Below are 20,850 nucleotides of genomic sequence, written 5' to 3' on the forward strand. Positions count from 1 at the left end.
TGAAACTGTGAGTTGGAAAAATTCTCCCTTACCTGGGAGAGGATTGGTCTTTTCTGTTACTTAGGCCTTCAACTGATTGGATGAGGCCCACCTACATCCTGAAGGGCAATCTGCCTTATTGAGTAACATTTTGCTCTTACCTGATGTTAAATTCAACTGATTTACATGTTCATCTCATGCAGAAATGCCTTAGCAAAAACACCAGAATAATGTTTGAATAGATATCTGGGTACGATGTGATCCCATCAAGGCCACACATAAAGTGCACCCCCACAGGAGGCTCAGACTGGAGGACACAGCTGGGATCAGCAGCAGTGGACACTGCTCTTGTGAGGGGAAGTACCAGGCGGGTGGGGGCCTCTCTTGGGGTGGGGAGCGGATCAGAGGGCTTCTCAAGGGACTCTGCGGCAGGGCTTTGTTCCAAGTCCTCCTCCTCCTGGGCCCTTCAGAACCAAGGCCGGTTGGGATAGGCAGAGGGGTACTTTGGGACAAGAATCCAGCCTGTCAAGGGGAGAAGAGACTTGGAGAGGAAAATGGGGGGTGGTATACAGCAAAACAGGAGGTTGAGGTCATATTCTTCCTCTTGGCCATGGAGAGCCCTGGTCCTCCCCACACACTGATGTGGACCAAGATGAGGGTGGGTGGGTTGGGATCTGGCAGCACAGCAGGTGAGCTGTGGACACAGCCAGGGCTGGGCAAGGAGGACCAGGATGACATGTCTAGGCCCCTTCTGAGGCCTGGGCCCCAGTGCAGACCCCTAGGCTGTGTGGGTAGGTGGGCACTGGGATGGGCAGTGAACTTCCCAGCCTCATAGCCATGGGCACCCAAAATCATTCCCTTCTCTGAAAAGAGTCCTTGGCAGTATAGGAGACCCTGATGTCCTCCCCTGAGCAAAGAGACTGACCCAGAGGCCATGTGTCTGCCAGAGGACTCAACTGTTCCCTCCAGGTCAAGGTCAGTCCCTATTTGGGTACCTCCTGTCAGGCACTGACCAACAGAAAGATGAGTGCTTGGCACAGTGCACCTGGTCTGGGCATGAGGGAAGCCAGCAGGCCAGCCAGGTGCTTCGGGTGAGGCACGGTCCCGAAGAAGGCAAGGCCTGGGTCCAGACAGGCTCTGCAAGGAGGTATTGGTACCGGCTTATTCAGAACATGACTGGGACAGAGCTCCACAGTGGTGCATACCTATGATCCAGCACCTCAGGAGGCTGAGACGGGAGGGATGCAAGTTCAAGGTCAGCCTGGGCAACTTAGATATTTAGATCTTGTCTTAAAAAGAATAATATATATATATATATATATATATATATATATATATATATATATTTTTTTTTTTTTTTTTTAAAAGGAAGGGGGCTGGGGATGTGGCTCAAGCGGTACCGCGCTCGCCTGGCATTTGTGCGGCCTGGGTTCGATCCTCAGCACCACATACAAACAAAGATGTTGTGTCCGCCGAAAACTAAAAAATAAATATAAAAAAATAAACAAATAAAAGGAAGGAAAAAATAATTATAAGGGCCTTGGACGTAGCAGTGCTTGTCTAGCACACATGAAGCCCTGGTTCAATCTCCAGCACACAAACAAACAAACAATAAATAAATAAAATTAATCAATTAAAAATTATATAGAGAGAAGGTGCCAGATTTCAGCAGGCAGGCTTGTGAGGCTTCCCAGTGAGGCTCCTGGTTGGGATTGGGTTGGAGCCAGACCAAGCCTGAAAGAGGGTGTGGGGCAAGCTGTGGGGACATGTCTATCTGGAGCCAGCAAGAGGGTGAGCCTAGCAAAGCCAGGCAGGGACACACCTTCTCACAGATCCAGAGCAAGCTGATGAAGAGGGTTCCAGGGATGGGGAACCCTCTCGGTCCCTGATGCTGGCAGAGCTGATCCCTCCCAGTCTTGGGGTACAGCTTGGAGTGAGCCACACTGCCCTGGGCACAACAGCTGGAGGACGCAGTAGGAGAGCCAGCTCCTTCGGCTTGGTCCAGCTTCTCCTGTTTCCTAGCTGGAATGGCCCTTGACACCAGCCTGTTTGGCTGGGCCTTTGCCCTGTTCACCTCTGACAGTTCTTTCCTGTTCCAGGCCAACCCCTGTCTGTGGTCCCTGTGCAGGTCAGGCTTCAGAACAACTAGGTCAGAAACCCCTGCAGGCAGAGAAGGAGGATGTCCACCTGCACAGAGAGAAAGCAGGAATAACCCCTGTCTGGGTTTGGATTCCAGCCATGTCCCATGTACCCTCAGCCTCCCAGTGGCAATCAGGCTGGGGCCTGCTGCTCTCAGGAGCGGGCAGTGGAGTGCTAAGGTCAGCCCATGGAGGATGCAGACTAGCCTGAGAAGGGGCTGTGGGGGCCGGAGGCTGTCAGAGTTTCCTGCAGATGGTAGTATTCAACTATGGCGGGAAACAAGGTGCTGGAGGTGTGGAGAGAGCCAGACCAGGGAGTCAGGCCTGAGCATTGCCCCCAGCAGAGGTTCCACAAAGATCAGCCCCTAAGGTGCTTGCACCCTTGGGCTTCGCATCTCTTCCTTTATCATCCTCATCCTGGGTGCTGGCTCAAGGGGGCGCCACGTAGCCATTCCCCTCATCCTTTGTTTTTGTTTTTGGAACCAGGGATTGAACTCAAGGATGCTTAGCCACCTAGCCACATCTCTAGCCTTTCTGTCTTTTCTTTTTCTTTTTTTTTCAATATTTTTATTTTAGTTGTAGTTGGACACAATACCTTTACTTTATTCTTATGTGGTGCTGAGGATTGAACCCAGGGCCTCGCACATGCTAGACGAGCCCTGCACCTCTGAGCCACAACTAACCCCTCTTTTTTTTTTTTTCCAAACATTTTAGTTGTAGATGGACAGTATGCCTTTATTTTATTTATTTATTTTTATGTGGTGCTGAGGATCAAAACCAGTGCCTCACATGTGCGAGGCGAGTGCTCTACCACTGAGCTACAACTCCAATCCATCCCTAGCCCTTTTAAAAATTTTGTTTTATTCTTTCTTTCTTTCTTTCTTTCTTTTTTTGGTATCAGGGATTGAACTCCGGGGCACTCAACCACTGAACCACATCCCCAGCCCCTAAAATTTCTTATTTTTAAAAATATTTATTTATTTTTGTTGCAGTTGGACACAATACCTTTATTTAATTACTTTTATGTGGTGCTAAAAGGCTGTGCATGTGCTAGGTGAGCGCTGTACCACTGAGCCAAAACCCCAGTCCCTAAAGTTTCATATTTTGAGACAAGGTCTCACTAAGTTGTTTAGGGCCTCACTAAGTTGCTGGGTTGGCCTCTGTGGTACCTTCACTCTCCATTCAGTGGCTCTTTCTTCTGTCATTTCACCTTCTTTTTGCCTCAGCCTCCCAAGTTGCTGGCATTACATGCATGCATGCCTGGCCATTGTTGGTTTTGAACAATAGCAGTGGAGTGCCTGGCTAGGTGCCTTGGGGCATACCTGTAATCCCAGTGATTTGGAAGGCTGAGGCAGGAGGAATGCAAATTTGAGGTCAGCCTGGGCAACTTACAGAGACCCTCAGCAATTTTGCAAGACTCTGTCTCAAAATAAAAAATAAAAGTGGCTGAGGATGTAGCTCAATGGTAAAGCACCCTGGCTTCAATCTCCAGTACAAAAAAAAAAAAAGTTGAGGGCTTTCTGTGTGGGGCCTCGTGCCTGGAATCCCAGGTAGTCTTGAGTCCAGGAGTTCAAGGCTGGTTTGAGCAACATAATGAAATGCCATTTCATTGGAAAAGAAAACAGAGAACACATCAAGGGTTTTAGGAGTCATACAACAAGCAAATTAAATCCCTATATTTTGTGAGACTCCAGCCATGCACAGTGCAGGGGTCAAAGATAAAGGTTCCAACCCACTCCTCTAGGGAGCTCCTGATGATAAGAGCCAACCAAGCTGGTCAGTGGCATGTGCCTGTAATCCCAGCAAGTTGAGGCAGGAGGATTGCCAAGTTCAAAGCCAGCCTCACAACTCAATGAGGCCCTAAGTAATGAGAAAATAAAAAGGGCTGGGGATGTGGTTCAGTGGTTGTGTTTCCCTGGATTCATCCCTAGTACCCCAAATAAAACAAAACAATAAGACAACACCCGGAGCTCTACCCAGAGATAGTGGAAAGTTCTGGAGGCCTGCAGGACGGAGAGCTTTGGGGGTCCTGGGTTGGCCTCTGTGGTACCTTCACTCTTCATTCAGTGGCTCTTTCTTCTGTCGTTTCACCTTCTTGCCCACCTGGCAGGATGGGTCATATTTCTTGGCTTTACTCCAGATAAGAGAGGAGGACTGAGTAGAAAGTTCAGAGGTTGAAAGGAACAATTGCATGCCTCCCATTTCCATGTTGCCCTTTGTAACTTCCTCTGCTGGGAGTTTTCAAGAGCAGTGGTGTTTCCTTACAGAAAGTGCAGGCGAGAAAGAAATGGGAGAGAAAAAGGGCAACTGACGACATTAACTCTTTTCCTTTCATTTTTTAAGGGGGAGTCTTGTGAAGCCTCCCAGGGTGGTTTTGAACTCCTGCCTCAGCCTCCAGAGTAAGCTGGGAGTATAGGCACGTGCCACACCTGGACCACATCAACTCTTTGTTTAACTGCACACTTACTATGCGACAAGACACCGCTTGGGAGCCCCCTCCCCAGGCGTCATCTGTAGCGTGGAGTCTTGGGAATTAGGGCCACTGGTGAATGTTCTCCGGGGCCTTGTGCACACTGCACAGTTCCAGGGACTGAGGCTGGGGTTTCGGCTCTGCCCCTGAAGAGCGCGCGCCCTCCGGCCTGCTGCGCGATCGGGGACCAAGCAGGCCTAGCGGCTACGTGGGGTAACCAACGGCATAGCGGTGCAAGAACTTGAAACACGAAGGTCCTCTCCGTCAGACCTAGAGCCCGGGTCCGCGCCTACATCTGGAGGCGCGGCCCCGGTGGGCTACGCCCACAAGTTGAGACTGGCGCCGCACCTTCACCCCGTTCCCTCCCGGCGCCCGGCTGACTCCGGCTACCCTGGGCGGCACCGCGGCAGGGGCGTGGCCGGCCGGGCGCGCGCCGGGGCCTGGTCCCGCGAGAGCCGACCGGGGAGAGGGGTCGGGAGCGCGGCGCGTGTTGCTAGGGGCTACGGCGCCCGGGCGCGCAGGCGCAGTGAAGCACGCCCGCCCGTCGACTCGCCGCCGCCGCGCCTTCCCCTTTAAGCTGAGGCCGGCCGCGTCGCCGCTTCATGAATGGAGCCCACGTGACCAAACATCATGTGACGTCTGAGGAGCGGCGGCGGCGGCGGCGGCGGCGGATCCCGAGCCCGGTCCGGCCCGGCCTTCCCAGTGCGCTCGGCTCGGCCCGCGCAGGCGGCCAGCACCCCCAGCCCCGGCCCGGACCCCTCGCGCCGGCCCAGCCCCGCGCGGCCCCGCCCCGGCCCGCCCGGGCCCGCAGTGTGGTGAGTGCGCGGGGCCGGGGCCGGGGCGGCGGGGCAGCGCGAGCGGGGCGGCGGGACCCGGCCGCGGGTGTGCTTCGCGCCCTGTCGCGGCCCGTGCCTCGATTTGCCCACCGGCCAGGACCCAGAGCCTGGTCACCGCCGCCGGGTGCGGTGGGCCCGGAGACGGCGAGGCCGAGAGCGGGTGGCGCGCGGCGGACCGACACCGGCGCCCCGCGGGGGGCGCGAGGGAAGGGCGGGGCCGGGCGGGCGCGGGGTCCGCGGGCGGTCTCGCCGGGCCGAGCTGCTGACTCATCAGGTGTCTGTCGCGTCTCCGCGCGCTGGGTCCCCGCGGGTCGGCAGGGGCGGCGGCGGCGGCGGGGAGACCCCGCTGCGCGGCTTCGGCCCGCCACGCGCGTGCGAGCCCAGCGGAGACGTGCTGAGTCATCAGCATGAGGTCACTCGGTGCTCCCGCTGACGCTCGGCGGGGGCGGGGGCCGGGGCCGGGCCGCGGTGGCGGAAGGAGGGCCAGGTGTGGGGCGGCGAGGGTCGGGCCCTGTTCAAGTTTTGCAGAGCTGCGAGGAGGGGGTGGGTGTCACGCTGCAGGTTTTCTCCCGGGGTGGAAGGTGAAGCCCGGGCCTGCGCATCCCTCTCAGGCAGTTCCCGGGCAGCTGGCCCTGATCCCACGGCTGGGGCAGTTCCCCAAACTGGGAAACAGTTTTCTGAGTGAGAAGATGGGAGGAGCTTAGGTGGGTTGAGCTTGCCCGGCTGGGAAGCTGGCATTCTCTGCGACTGGTAGGGCCCCTGTGACTGGTCTGGCCGGCCAGGCTGGGCCTCCCCTGATGGAGAAGACAGGGAGGCAGTGGGAGAAAAAGGGGTGTGTGACACAGAGGAAGCAGGGACAGTTTTACCAGGAAATTGCGAATGAGAGGAAGTGGGGGACCTAGACAGCAGGTGGGAACCTTGGGTTACCGGCATGGTATAGAAGAATGCAGTTCCAGTCCCCCTAAAGTTTGCCCACGTGAGTGTGGGGTTTCAGTGTTGTGTAAAGTTAGCGAAGACTGTGCCCTGATGGGTGTGTAGCCTAGTAGCTGGGGGTTCAGAACAGCCTGAGAGTGGTGTGGCTTTGGAGGGCTGGAGCAGAAAAATAGGCACTTACTCTTCTGTACTGCTTCTTTTGCTCAGGGTTCATGGCTGGGTTAGGCTGACATTGTGGTTGCACTCAGGGATGCTCCCAACCCAAATGCAGTACTCTGACTTAGACTCTTACTTACTGAGCCCTGGGGCTTGTAGGGGCCAGGTGTCTTCACACTTTAGCTCATCCTTGGTGTAGAATTATTTTGTCCCAGGAAAATTCAGAGTTCCAGAGAGTGTGTGTGTGTTTAAGTCTTCTCAGTCATTTGTTTCAGTGGAAACTAAACTTTCGATTGTTTTCAAAAGGTGATTGTCTGGAGAGGATGGGTCTGGAGTTTCGGGTGCCAGAGCATCCAAACTCCTGCCTAGGAATTTTGGTAATTAGGGTTTGCAGGCCAGGATGAAGGAGCAAGGACAGCTGTCTTGCCACTTGCTTTTCCTTTCTTGGCTCTCAGCCTTGAGTGGTTGGCCCAGAGTCTCTTGGAAGTCTTTGGGTGTGACCAACAGTGCCTCCTCCATGAGGCAGGGTTGGCCTATAGGTAAGCGAAAGGTGAAGGATGCCTGGGCCCCTTCACCGGGCTTCAAGACCCGAAGGAGGGCTGAGATGGGGTCAGTGCCGCAGGGCCAGGGAACCAAAGCGCAAGGGTCAACTCCCACACACTCACCTGACTCTTTGGCACCCCTTGATCATCCAGCCTTGGGATCCCCCTCCTCTGGCTCAGTGTTTCTCCAGGCAGGCAGCTGGAAGCACCAGCTTGCTGAGACCTGCCCTTCCCCCACCATGCACACATGCATACACACATGCACACACACACCTTTGATTAGGAGACGATTGGCTGTACTTGTGCTGAGTTCAGGCCTTCTGCAGAGGGTGAAATCTGTTGAGGAGGCACTTTTTGGCTCCCAGCTGCCACACTCGGCACTTTTCTATGTGGTCTCCTCAGGAAGTCACCATTGTCGTTGTGCTTAGCAGTTGGGGTAGGGAAGGACGGGGGTGAGAAGAGCCTGTGCCAGGGCAGCATCCCTGCATCCTGTCTGTGCTCAAGGTGGGAGAGCTCCTGTAGGCTCTGCTCTGCGGACCTGGCTCCTGGAGTGGGCTTGGGGCCAGCATGTGGGACAGGCAGATCCCCTGAGGACCTATAACTCTGATCTTCTGCCTTTTGATCTGGAAGAATTCTTGCCTCTCCGATGCTCTTGGTGGCCTGGTGTGGGGAGGTGTCTTTGGCTTCTCCAGCCTATTCTGCAAGCAACCTGGTCTCTGGGTGCAAGGCTAGGTAATGTAGGGTCTCTAGTGGGAACATATATCCCTACTTGCCCAGCCACACTCTATCTCCCCTGATGAGGGTGAGGGTGAGAAGTCCCCTCAGCCCCCCTTCCCCACAGTTATCTGAAGTGCTTGGCCCTGCTCTCCAGTTACCTCCTGTATCTAACCTGGAAAGGAGTGGGTAGTACACTGGGGTGGTCTTTGCCCAAGGGTCTGGTGGAGGCTGAGCCGGGTGGAGATTCCCTGGACTAGGTGCACAAAAATGTTCTGGCAGGGCTTCAGAAAATAGAAAGTGAGGTTGGGGTGCCAAAGAGTCAGGTGAGTGTATGGGAGTTGACCCTTGTGCTTTCGTTCCGCGGCCCTGTGGCATGGACCCCAGACAAGGAGTCAGAGAGCAGTCAGGCTGACTCCTGCCTTCTTCCAACTGAGCAGGCCCCCAGTGCGGGTAACTGGGGAACTTTGTGAAACACCCTGGTGGGGGTGAGGCAGGGCATAGGATGCTGCAACTTAAAGCCACAGGATGGTTACTCCATCATTAAAGGAGGTGGACAGGGAGGACTGGTGGGGTCTGGAGTCTCTTCTAGCTGGATAGCCTGCTAACTGGAAAGTGGTGGGAATCTCTGACCAGCCCTGAAAACACAGCATAGCTGGGAGGCCCACCCGTGACCTCAGACATCTTTGGGAGATTGAGGCCTGAATCCCCAAGGGACAACCCCCTGGGCCCTGGAGGGAGCAGGAACCCGAGGACTTAGAGAAGACAGCAGTAGGAGGTGGGACCCTAGGATACACAGCACAGTCGCTGGCTGGCCCTCACCTGCTGTTGGCACCAGCAGCAGGTCTCCTGGGGTGCTGGCTGTTGGCTGGCCTCAAGAGCAGGCTGGGCTTGGAGGGAGGGGTATGCTGAGTCAGCATGACTCGCCAGGCACAGTGAGCTCTGGGGCAGCACTGGGGTTATTTTTAAAGCTCCGCTTCCTTCTAGGCTTGCCCCTCCCGCAGATTATTCCTTCTAATCTCTCCCCCTGCCCCTTTGTCTTGCCCCTGGCTCCCTCATAGCCTTCAGTTCCCCTTCCCCCATCAGATCTCCCTGACCTGGTTCTCTAGGGGCAGGGTGGTCAGGAGCAGCCCAACTCAGGAGAGAAAAGCCCAAAGGTACCAGGGGAATGGGCATATTAGGGGCAGGGCTCTGGGGGCTGGGTGGCAGGCTCCCTGGAAGGATGTGTTATGTGAAACTTGTGTGAACTGGGGAGGGCAGGGCAGGGATGGCGTGGTCTGCAGGGTCCTGACCCCTGCCCTATGTCTTGCAGAGTGGCTGCTCACTGTGCCCCGGGTTATGACGACCCCTAATAAAGGAAGCAAGGCCTTGAAGGTGAGTGGGCAGAACAGGGGAGGCTGTGGTTGGGCAGCGTGGAGCGAGCGCCCTGCTCAGCTGCCACCCTGCGCTATGCTACTGTAGGTGAAGCGGGAGCCAGGTGAGAATGGCACCAGCCTGACGGATGAGGAGCTGGTGACCATGTCGGTTCGTGAGCTGAACCAGCACCTGCGGGGCCTGTCCAAGGAGGAGATCATTCAGCTGAAGCAGCGCCGTCGCACACTCAAGAACCGGGGCTACGCGGCCAGCTGCCGCGTGAAGCGGGTAACACAGAAGGAGGAGCTGGAGAAGCAGAAAGCCGAGCTGCAGCAGGAGGTAGAGAAGCTGGCCTCTGAGAATGCCAGCATGAAGCTGGAGCTCGACGCCCTGCGCTCCAAGTATGAGGCCCTGCAGAACTTCGCCAGGACCGTGGCTCGCAGCCCTGTGGCCCCAGCTCGGGGCCCCCTTGCCGCCGGCCTGGGGCCCCTGGTCCCTGGCAAGGTGGCCGCCACCAGTGTCATCACAATAGTAAAGTCCAAGACGGACGCCCGGTCATAGGGACATGTGGGATTGCCGGGCAGGTCTTCGAGGGGCCACTAGGCGCATGGCGAAGTCAGCAGCCCTGTCCCACTTCCTCCTCCTTTTCCCTCTCCTTCCTCTTCCCCTTCTCCCTTCTTTTCCCTTCCCTGCAAAGCACAACCTGTTCCCCAGGGGCACTGGGCTGAGCCCCTTTGATCTCATCTTGTCTCAGTGCGTGTGTTTGTACGCTGGGATTGGTCAGTTCGGTGGTGATGTTGGGTTGCTCCTAACCCTCTTTGTACCTAGGCCATGCAGGCTAGGAGTCTAGAGTGGGCACTGTGGGAATGGACAAGAGAATGGGAAAGCCAGTGAGCAAACTGGGCCTCAAGGTCTGCCCTCCCCTCCTCGGTGCCCACAGCCCACAGCCCACAGGCTGCCGGGCTTAAATGGGACTGGAGGGGTTCTCTCTCTTCAGACCTGGCAGGCAGCTCGCTAAGCCCAGAAGGAAGAGAGGGGCTCTGCTCTGAAGAGTGGGGTGTCCTTGAGGGCCCTGGACAGGTAGGTCACCTGCCTGGGCACTGTGGGTGCTGGGGCAGGGGCTGTGGCGCTCAAACCTGACACGGTGCACTGAACAAGACTAAATCACTGGCCGTGAGCGTGCGTGGAAGGTATGTCAGTGTGTCCTGCAATGGGTCCCGTGTCACTGTTTACATGACCTATTTGTGTGGTTATATAGCCCTTTATTTAAAAGAGAAGTTCCTTTTACGAAGTTATTAAATTATATGTTTAAGAGCTAAAGAGAAAAAAAAGAGCTGCAGAGTATTTATAAAATTGTCTTTTAAAAAAAAGCAAGTAAAAAGAACATTTGACCATATAAATGGAAAAGGGAAGAAAGTATAATAGTAACTTTGCTAGTTTAAAAAAAAAAAAAAAAAACACCCAAAAAACAAAAACAAAAAAAATCCCTTCTTGTAAACTTACGGACAACTCTTTGTGGCTGTTGGAATTTAGTTTTTATATACACAGAGTTATCAGACATTATTTATAAAACTTAGTTTAAAAAAAAAAAAAAAAGCCAAGCCGCGCGCCCACCAGAGGCCGTCCTCTTTGATATCTCTTTTGCAATTGTACCGAAAGTGACTTACTACTCCTTTGCCCTTCCTGCTTCCGTCTCTTGCCGGTGCCGTGGTGTTGTCCGTGCCTGGTGAGGTTTTGTGCAGCCCGTAAAGTGCTGGTGCTTCTGGTGACCTTTGACCTGTGGCCGTCCCTTTTTGTGTATTTTCCCGTGTTTGTTTTTTGGGTTTGGTTGTGTTTTTGCTTCTGCTGGCTTGTTGGACCTCAGCCGAGCCAGGGTCCCTGATGGCGCCTCCTCCACTGGAGTGAGGGTGTCTGCCTGCCAGCCCAGCCTTTTCTGCTTTCAGAGCCTGCCCCTTGCCCAGGTAGTCTGCCAGGGGGCTCTGCCACTCCCACCTGTGCTGAGCCTTGGCTTCATCGGTGGGTCTGTGGCTTGGGCTGACCCACTGGCTGTATAGGTTTGAGGGGCCATCCAGAGCCTCAGTGCTGCTTCCACATTCACCACCCCTGGCCCTGCCTGGGTGGTGGTATTGCAGGGACCAAGGAGTCACTGTGGGTTCCCACCGGGCCGTGGCTAAGCTGTTCCTGGCTGTCTTCCTCCTGGCTTTGGCTTTATTCCTATAGACCACACATGGGGTGGGACACTCAAGGAACCCACCCTAGTAGGTTGCAAATCCTACTGCTCACTTACCCCTTAGCTGTTTCCATGCTGTGGTGTGCTGCTTCCTGCGCAGAATGGACAGGGGCCCCACCTGGGGAGCCCCTTCTCTGCTTCACTGTGAGGCCTAGGCAACCTCCACCAATTCCAGACAAGGGCTTGGACTCCAAAGCTGGCTCTGTCCCTTCCCTGCTGGTCTCTGCTGGCAGCTCTTGGCTCCACGCCCTTCCTCCTCCTCTCTTTGGGAATCTGTGTCTTCCAGGGATCGCTGCTTAACTTGGAGGTGCTTCTCTGTGGGGTCCCAGCCCACTTCCCTGTTCCAGCTACCTGGCAGAGGCTGCCAAAATTCTGGGCTTGGTTCAGGAAGCTCCTCATGGGATGTGACCAGAACTGGTGCCTATGTCCTCCGCCCCCAAAAGAGGTATAGCCCCATCTCTGGGCATGTGGGCTTTGGCCTCTTGACAGGGTTGCTGGTGTCCTCTTTGGGGGGGCCCTGGATTCCTGAAAAGCACAGGAATGTGGGCTGGTGAGAGGAAAGACTTTCACTTCATGGACAACAGGATTTTCACCCAGAATTCGATCTGGTGTGCTATGGGGTGGGAGCTGGGCATCTGCCAGCTCCAGTCTTGAGGGGCTTCTTCAGTTTAGGGTGCTCAGACAGACCTGTTGTTACCTGTGGCTGCTACAAAATGGGAATTCTGACTTGACTGAGTCACCTGATGACTTCATGCCTTCCTTCAGTCTGGCTGTCTAAATGGGAGCCAGAAGCAAGCTGCTGCTGTTGGCTACAGCAGCAGAGTTGGAATGGATCAAGTTTGTCCCTAACAGAGGGGTAGGGGCAGGCCCTCTATGTCGTCTGGTCCTGGCTGGGGTGGGGTCATCACCCCCAGGTGATGAACAATGCTCTCCAGGTGTAGAGCTAGAGAGCATGTGGTGGGTGCCGTGAGGAGGAGGTTGGGCCAGTGCTGAGCAGAAGTTGCTGTCTTGGTTTGGTGTACAGAAGTAGCTCTGAGGTTGGTGAAGCTGTGCTTCCTTCTGTGGTTTTTGGATTTGGAGCAACTGTTCCTTGGGTCCGTCAAACTAGGGCCGCATCACCTCTTTCCCTTCACCTTGATTTCTTGACAGTAAATCCTGTGTCCACATGTGACTATTGGCTGTCTTTCTGATCCTTGTTGATTATGTTTTCTTGCTGTGAGGGTATTGTGTTCTTTTTTATCAGCTTTTCTGACACAGTGAATTGAGGGTTTTGGCTGAGGCCAGGTTTCCCAGACTTGTCCGCCTAGTAAACCATAATGTGTGTCTTCCCTCCTATCTTGACTTTGCCCCCTTCCTCCTTTATCCTAATGTGGATGCTCAGATTTCAGAGGGGAGGGGGAAAAAGTGAACAGGTCAGCTCTTGCCAAAATCAGTGGCCCCAGAGAGCTCTCCCTGTGGTCCCTGGCTGCTGCTCCAGGATGGTGCTTCCCTCAGTAGAGGCGCTCCATGACTGCTCTGTGTTGTATACTAGGCTTTCTGCTCAACAGGCCTTCCTGCAGGCTACTCTCCGTCCACACTTCAGGTCTGTATGCACACCTCTGTCAGCAGCAGCTTCTTTGTGCAGTGCCTGGGCTGACATCTCTGATCAGCTGCAGCCTGCTTTGGGATGGTGGTCCGGCCGTATCCCTACTGCCCCCTACCTGGAATAGCCACTTGGGCAGTGCTCCCATCCACAGCTGGCAAACCTGAGCCACAGCCCGATGCACCATTTCCGCTCTGGGATCTTGTGACTTACATTTTTAGGCTGTGGTTTGGTGAAAGGAACCAACACATTAACGATTTTTTCCCCAGAAGCCACTGAATAATTCTTTTTGGCATGTTTTTACCTTCCAGTTGGCTGTCTGGTTTTGGAGCAGTTGTAGAGAGCAGAGTACATAATCAGTGTCACACAGAGGCAGGGCCAAGCTTCTCATGGCCTATTCTGCTCTGGCTTGTGTATCTTGGTCATGTTCTGTACCTGCTGGGCCACCTGCATACATTTCCACCTCACCCCTTGAGCAGCAGCATTGATACTGAGTGTTGCTTGAGTCTGAGGTGGAATGTAAGAGTGTGTCCCTGTGAGCTGTACTTGGTGACAGCAGTTGGGTTTTCTGCCTCTCTAGCAGCCTCATGTCCCAGCCTTGCCCTTCCTTCTATCCCTCCATCCGCTAGTCCCTGAAGCCTTTAACCAAACGGGAGTGGGTGCAGAAAGCCTTCTCCTGGCAACTTAGGGCAACAGGACAAGGGCTACCCTGTGTCCAGCTCTGTTGGTCTCCTGGCACTGAGAGGTGTGTCCAAGCAGAGTTGATCAGCCCCTGTCTGCCCTGCGGAGGGCTGAAGCCAGGGGAGGTTGGAGGGGGTACCCTGAGATCCGTTGGAGTGAGGGCCGGGGTTCTGGCTGCAAGGAGAGGCCCAGGGGCCCACACCGTGTAGGGCGGTCAGGGACCTGGCCTCGGCGGGACAGCGGTCTTGGTGCCCACCCGCGCCCTGCGCAGTATTTATTGCTAAGTTATTGTCCAGGAGGGGCGGCGCTGGGCCTGGCCCCGGGTATTTATTGCTGTACATAGTGTATGTTTGTGATATATAAGGTTTTCTTTATTTTGTATATGATCAATAAACGCCTTTTAAAGAGACCTGCAGGTGCTTCTTTGGGGCGACGTGCTGGGGCCGGAAGGGGCGGGGTGGGCCCGGCGCGCGCATGCGCCCGCCTGGCTGCTGGGCGAGGCGGAAGCGGAAGCCGGAAGCGGGGTCCGGGAGCGATGGCAGCCGGCGGTCTCAGCCGCTCGGAACGCAAGGCGGCGGAGCGGGTCCGGAGGCTGCGGGAGGAGCAGCAGCGGGAGCGACTCCGCCAGGTAGGCTGCCGCCGCGCCCGCGCCCGTGCCCGCCCGCGCCGTCGCTCACCGCCTGCCCGCCCGCCCGCAGGTGTCGCGCATCCTGAGGAAGGCGGCGACCGAGCGCAGCGTCGAGGAGGGCCGGCTGCTGGCCGAGAGCGAGGACCTTGTTACCGAGCTGCAGGGCCGGAGTCGGCGGCGCGAGGGTCTCAAGCGGCGGCAGGAGGAGGCGAGTCCAGCGTGGCGGGCGGCGGGCGGCGGGCGGCGGTGGAGGCGGCGGGCGGCGTGACCAGTCCCGGCTCCCGGCAGGTGTGCGATGACCCAGAGGAGCTGCGGAGGAAGGTCCAGGAGTTGGCCGGCGCCGTCCGGAATGCCAAATACTTGGTGGTCTACACCGGCGCGGGCATCAGCACGGTAGGGACCGAGGCGGGCCGGGCGGGTTAGGTCACCACCCAGTCGCAAAGACAAATTTCACCTTTAAAGCAGCTGTAAGGTCTCTTCATTTCTCCATTCACGAAACGACTTGATATAAAAGTTAACTAAGGCAGACTTTAAAAACGCTTGATCTGGGCTGGGGTTGTGGCTCAGTGGTTGAGCGCTCGCCTAGCATGTGTGAGGTCCTGGGTTCGATCCTCAGCACCACATATAAATAAAATAAAGGTTAAAAAAACAAACAAAAAATAAAAACAAAAAACGCTTGATCTCTTACAAACACTAAAAATAAACAGACGGAAATAGGTGTAGAAGCCAACTGCCTTCTGGCACCCCCTCTTGAAGTTAACAGAGTTAATGGATGGACCCAGGTTATCCTTCAGTGTCCTGATATTCTGCTCATTGTGCTTTCCCCACCTTGTAAGGAAGAAAAATAGAAAGCAACCCGGTAATAATCAGAATATATGGGCAAAGAAAAGAAATGCACTGGGTTTTGAGAAGTTTGATGAGCTATCCTGGACTGTGGAACAGGGCTAGCTTTGAAAGTGTGACTCACAGGTCATTTAAACGCAGTCTGATCAAGGAGTGTGAAGTGTTAGGCATGTGTAAGCCCAGTAGAAGTGGACACCAAGTGATTTCTACTCTGAGGAAGTTAGGTGACAGTAATCAGCCATGTAAACAAATAAACAGAATGCTGACTGGGGTTGCTATCCCAGAAATCCAGACACACCCTCAATACTCAAAACTGGGGCATCCATCCTGATGGGCTTGCTGCATGAGGTATTGAATTGGGGCCATGAAAGGAGGAAGATTTACAGGTGAAGTGGGCATGAGGCACTCCAAACAGAAAACAGCAGAGGTTCAATAGCAAGAATGTGCAAGGTGAGTTTGCTGCCTTAACTTGTAAATACCTAGAGCCCAAGCATCTGGGGCCCCCTCCTTCATAGCCATGTCTAAAAATCCAGTTGGGATTATTGAGGGACAGTGCTGTCACGTTTTATAAAATCTAATGACAACTAAAAGCCACATGCAGCTAATTTTGTCTGTTATTGTTTGAATAACATTGAATATACTACTGTTTTTTTTTTGTTGTTGTTGCTGTTTTGTTTTTATACAAGGGATTGAATCCAGGGGTGCTTAACCACTGACCCAAATCCCCAACTGTTTCTATTTTTTATTCTGAGACGGGCCTTGCTAAGTTGCTGAGGCTGGCCTCAAACTTGGAATACTCAAGTATTACAAGCCTCTCTCTAGCTGCTGGGATTACAGGTGTGTGCCACCATTCCCAGCTCTGTTCTCCTTTTGAAATGTGACAGAGTGGGCATTTGTCTTGAGATTAAACAGCAGTGAGGAGACAGGGCTTCCCCAGAGAGGAGCACAAGTTACTTGGATCCTGTTTCTTTCTGCTTTCTTTTTAGGATCGGTTTATTTCACTGGACCAAAAATTTGGAAAATTAAGCAGTGTGTGGTGGTACATGCCTGTAATCCCAGAGGCTTAGGAGGCTGAGGCAGGAGGCTCACAAGTTTGAGGCCAGCTGGCAACTAAGTGAGAACCTGTCTCGAAAAATTAAAAGGGTTGGGGGTGTACCTCAATAGTGAAGCATACCTGGGTTCAGTCCCTGGTGCTTTAAAAAGAAAATAAATGAAATTTGGAAAATTGGATGTTTATCTCATCTGGAGAGGTTGACCTCTATGTGTTGAGGTTCAGTAGTAATTATTCAGTTTCAGGGTAAAATAATTTGGGCAGAGGAGTGCTCCCACCCAGTGGCTTGCCATTGTTAAGTATTTCTTTAGCAGGCTCTGAAAACACAGATGAACCTGATCAGTTTTCCACCTCAGTGTGGTGGATAGACATGGCCACAGATCTAAGCCTTGTACTCAGCTGGAGAACCTCCCATAGAAGGACAAATCTCCATGGAGCCTGGATGGATGAGCTGGGCTTGGCAGGAAGAGGAAGTACAGATGGAGGGAAGGAGCTGCATTGGGACACACTTTACCTGGCGTCGGGCAGATAGTTGTGGAAGTAACAGAGGCCAGTCTGTGGGTCAGCCCGCAATGTGGCATGTCCCGTTTGGAGAATTCTGCAGTTACACACAGTGATGACTTTTCCTTGGGCTTTTTTTCTGAATGTGCAGGCAGCCTCTATCCCAGATTACCGGGGCCCTAATGGAGTGTGGACACTGCTTCAGAAAGGGAGAAATGTGAGGTGAGCAGCCCACACACAGCCTTCCCGCATGGTTGAGCAAGGGCCTAATGGCCTGGCCTGCAGCTCCCTTATCTCCGCTTTTCCTTCTGCCCAACAGTGCTACTGACCTGAGTGAAGCAGAGCCTACGCTCACCCACATGAGTATTGCTTGTTTACATGAACAAAAGCTGGTAAGAGCATACTGACTGGCATACACACCCAGGGCCAGGCTTGGGACCCAGAGCCGTAACCTTAGTACCCAAGTGGGCAGCTGCATCCCACCTCTGCCAGTTGACCCTATGATGATGAGCAGCCCCAGCAGGTCAGACTCCTGTTTGATCCTGTGGAGTTTCCTCTTCCAGAAGAAAGGGTATCCCCCGCCCTGTACTGTTCTCTCCAGGGCCAGCTTAGAGTATCTCCAGATTCTTCTGCATTGCTCCAGGTGCCTTGGAAGCCTCCTTAGCCACAGGTTAGCTTGTCAGAGATGTCTTCAGACCCTCTGGTGAGCACCTTCGACCTGCGTCCTCAGGGACCTGAAATAGGTGATCCAAGAGGGCATCCGTCTGGAGCAGAGTGGTCATACCTCCACCCAGAGCCTTAAGTCTCTTCCCAGCCTTATAGGGACAACAGAGATGCTTGCCTTCCCAGCTGCTCTGGGTGTGTCAGAGCTGGTAGCAGGAGAACACGGTATCTCCCCGTGATGGGGCCCTACCAAGTCCTCGTGGTATGCATCTGCCCCATACTTTACCTTCCGAGGCTTTCTGTAGGGTCATAGTTGTACCTGGTCTTGGGAGCTCTTGGCCAGGCTGGGCTAAGAAGGGTTTCACCGTGGTAGGATGCTTCCTCCATTCCCATGCTGACTGCCACCATGTCCTGCCTTCCAGGTACAGCACGTGGTGTCTCAAAATTGTGACGGGCTCCATCTGCGAAGTGGGCTGCCACGCACCGCCATCTCAGAGCTCCACGGGAACATGTACATTGAAGTGAGCAGTCCTGCGGGGACACAGGGCCTGGGTGGCAGGCAGGTCCCACTCACTGTGCCTTCTTGTCCTCAGGTCTGCACCTCCTGCATCCCCAACAGGGAGTATGTGCGTGTATTTGATGTGACAGAACGCACTGCTCTCCACCGACACCAGACAGGCCGGACCTGCCACAAGTGTGGGGCTCAGCTCCGGGATACCATTGTGCACTTTGGAGAGAGGGGAACTTTGGGGCAGCCTCTGAACTGGGAGGCCGCAACAGAGGCTGCAAGCAAAGCAGACACGATCTTGTGTTTAGGGTCCAGCTTGAAGGTATGTGACAACAACGTAGTAAACCCAATTGGGAATGAGCCTACCTGCCTTATGTGCACTGGACTCTGTTTCTCCAGCCTGGCTCTTCACATGTGTATGCTATGTCTTATCTATTCTCAAAGGTTCTAAAGAAGTATCCCCGCCTCTGGTGCATGACCAAGCCCCCCAGCCGGCGGCCCAAGCTCTACATTGTGAACCTGCAGGTAACTTGGGTGCTCAGAGCTGATTTCTTTGATCTGAAAAGCCAGAAAGACATCTCACATCCATATCTCAGGAGGTGTAGTGCAAGCCTGGGTGGTCACCTGGGGAGTGCTGACTGAGTGCTCACCCAGTGCTGACTGGCCCTGTGGAGTTCAAGGCTGTGCTCACCCAGTGCTGACTGGCCCTGCGGAGTTCAAGGCTACAGGCTAGGAAGCAATAGGGACTTCTTGATTGGTTTTGTTTTGTTGTGTTTAGTACTGGGGATTGAATCCAGGGGCACTTTATCACTGAGCTACATCCCCACCCCTTTTTATTTTATATCTTGAGGCAAGGCCTCCGTAAATTGTTGAGGGTCTTGCTAAGGTTGCCCAGAGTGGCCTCAAATTTGTGATCCCCTGCCTCCACTCCCAAGTTGATGGGATTATAGGGGTGTGCCACTGCACCCTGCCTCACTTGCTTTTCCTGCCTTCAGTGGACCCCAAAGGATGACTGGGCTGCCTTGAAGCTTCATGGGAAATGTGATGATGTCATGCAGCTCCTCATGGACGAGCTGGGCCTAGAGATCCCCCTCTACAACAGGTGAGTGGGCAAGCTGGGTCAGCCCTGTGTCCTCCCCTCCTTGGTGGGCCGTGTCTGTCTGCTCCTGTGCGCTGAGCGTGGAGGAAGCTCTGAGGTGTTGTGAGCACTGTATGAGGTGGTCTGAAGCTGGTGTCCTCCACAGCGACTGGCCTTGGTTTGCCAAGGTGGCAAGACTTCACGTGTACACTTCTCTCTGGCTGGTGTGGTGCCCAGTATCCCTTGCAGGGAGAGGGCATCAGCCAGTTCGTTCTACTTGACCTTTCCTTGTTGACCTCTCAGACAAACCTGAATGGAAAGGGGCCTGGAGGGGATGAGGACTTGGCTACTCCAGTCAAACGGAATCTCATTGTCCTTGGTTTTGGGAGTTGGTATATTTGGGGGAAGCTTAACCTGTGCCTTAATGCGGAATTTGTGATAATTTAGATTTGGTGTATATGTTGAGTAAAAAGTTTACACTTTCTTTCTCTGTGAATTTTCAGGGTCTTATAGGGGAAATCAGTAACTTCTTTTAATCAAAGGGTTCAAGAAATTAAGGATCCCTTCACCTCTGGGCCTGGCAATTCTTGTATGTTATGTTTGTGGTGTTCTGTGACGTGGGCCTATTATGTCCTGTATTTTTTTTTTTTTACATTAACTTAGCTCATTTTCTTTATCAGTGCTTATATGTACCTTACGTTTATAACATGTGGTTCTACATCTCAGTCAGACACATGATTTCTTCACGATGTAGTCTGTGGGCCGCCTCCCCAGTCAGCTGGCCATCCTTCTCATCCCCGTCGTGCAGTCTGGGAAGGGGAAGAGGGTCTGGTCCACCTGCCCCTGGCTGAACAAAAGAAAGGTGGGGCCCAGCGTTGCTAGTGACCATCCCTGGAGACACCCCCCCAGCCCCCCCCCCCCCCAGGGCTGTTGCCATCCTACCCTGTGTGAGCACAGCCCACTAATTGTGGATGAGACACTTGAGTTCTGAGGAGGCCAGCTCGGGTGGGTGCTGGCCTTTGAGTTGCCACCCAAGGAGATTTCCTCTCCTGCAGCTCTTCTGTAGCTTGGTGAGGATGCAGCTACCACCAACCAAAGCCCAGCCATGGTTAGAAGACAAGGGATGGGGAGGGAAGGCAGGTGACCTCAGGCAGCTTCCCTGTGCTGGGGTGGGTTGCACTGAGAGGGTGCAGACCTGCCTGATGCAGCCTTCCCTTCTTGGTAGGTGGCAGGACCCAATCTTCTCCCTGGCGACTCCCCTTCGAGCTGGTGAAGAAGGCAGCCACAGTCGGAAGTCTTTGTGCCGAAGCAGAGAGGAGGCCCCGCCTGGGGACCGGGGTGCCCCACTTACCTCAGGCCCCATCCTAGGGGGCTGGTTTGGCAGGGGCTGTGCCAAACGTGCAAAAAGGAAGAAAGCCACATAACCTGGTGTTGATGAAGATAATTGGCACTTTGTAGATGGCTGGAACTCTTGTTCAGGGGCCAGTGTCACTGTCAAGGCCAGGTTGCCCCCAAAGGGTCTAGTGGGAAGAACTGGGGTGACAGGTCACCTTGACGTTTTTCAGCCATTTGTCTGTCCTTGTGGGAAGCCCCCTTGCACTGCACAGTTGCCCCCATTATGGGCTTGACCATCCAGGACATCCCCTCTCCATACAAGAGGTGGCAGCAGGCCTTTCTGGGAGGACAGAGCCGGGTCCATCCCAGCCTGGTCGGCAGAGGAGCCCAGGCTGCGTTACCTCACTCATCAGGCTACTCTCAGGGCCTCCCCAGTTTCTACTCCTTACTAAAAAGCTGACTTTATAGAGATCTCTGTTGGGTATGCGGCAAAGGGGCGGTTCTGAGCCTTGGCTCGGAGCAGATCTTTCTTATTAAACATTTCTGCACTGTGTTCGTGTCCGGATGTCTGCTGTTATGCTCAGTATCGAGCGGCCGCGAGCCGGCTCCTAGGCGCAGAGGTTGCTTAA

The 20,850-nt window shown here is 54.2% G+C and overlaps 2 protein-coding genes across 8 annotated transcripts; both read left to right on the forward strand.

Annotated features, from left to right (window-relative positions):
• Positions 1–5,309: 5,309 nt before the first annotated feature.
• Positions 5,310–14,023, forward strand: Mafg (MAF bZIP transcription factor G). 2 transcript variants are annotated; one of them, XM_046463310.2, is made up of 3 exons: positions 5,310–5,402; positions 9,081–9,142; positions 9,230–14,023. In XM_046463310.2, the coding sequence occupies exons 2-3, from the start codon at positions 9,107–9,109 to the stop codon at positions 9,680–9,682; spliced, it is 489 nt and encodes a 162-aa protein (XP_046319266.1). In that variant the 5' UTR covers positions 5,310–5,402; positions 9,081–9,106; the 3' UTR covers positions 9,683–14,023. The 2 variants fall into 2 exon arrangements, with proteins under 2 accessions (XP_046319266.1, XP_046319267.1); XM_046463311.2 differs by lacking the exon at positions 5,310–5,402 and adding an exon at positions 5,976–8,925.
• Positions 14,024–14,108: 85 nt separating this feature from the next.
• Positions 14,109–20,774, forward strand: Sirt7 (sirtuin 7). 6 transcript variants are annotated; one of them, XR_006855896.2, is made up of 11 exons: positions 14,109–14,242; positions 14,313–14,450; positions 14,531–14,635; positions 16,789–16,859; positions 16,957–17,029; positions 17,723–17,821; positions 17,894–18,130; positions 18,253–18,333; positions 18,804–18,910; positions 19,053–19,475; positions 20,112–20,293. XR_006855896.2 is itself a non-coding variant. In XM_046463256.2 (11 exons), exons 1-10 carry the CDS (start codon positions 14,150–14,152, stop codon positions 19,735–19,737), a joined length of 1,101 nt encoding a protein of 366 aa, XP_046319212.1. In that variant the 5' UTR covers positions 14,109–14,149; the 3' UTR covers positions 19,738–19,748; positions 20,112–20,293. The 6 variants fall into 6 exon arrangements, 3 of the variants coding, with proteins under 3 accessions (XP_046319212.1, XP_058441223.1, XP_046319211.1); XR_006855897.2 differs by having other exon boundaries at positions 19,390–19,475; XR_009228515.1 differs by lacking the exon at positions 19,053–19,475 and adding an exon at positions 19,613–19,748 and having other exon boundaries at positions 20,112–20,129.
• Positions 20,775–20,850: the final 76 nt, after the last annotated feature.

This window comes from Marmota monax, unplaced genomic scaffold, assembly GCF_021218885.2.
Source record: "Marmota monax isolate L192 unplaced genomic scaffold, Marmota_monax_Labrador192_F-V1.1 WCK01_AAM20220418_F8-fsc00220, whole genome shotgun sequence".
Lineage (NCBI taxonomy): Eukaryota > Metazoa > Chordata > Mammalia > Rodentia > Sciuridae > Marmota > Marmota monax.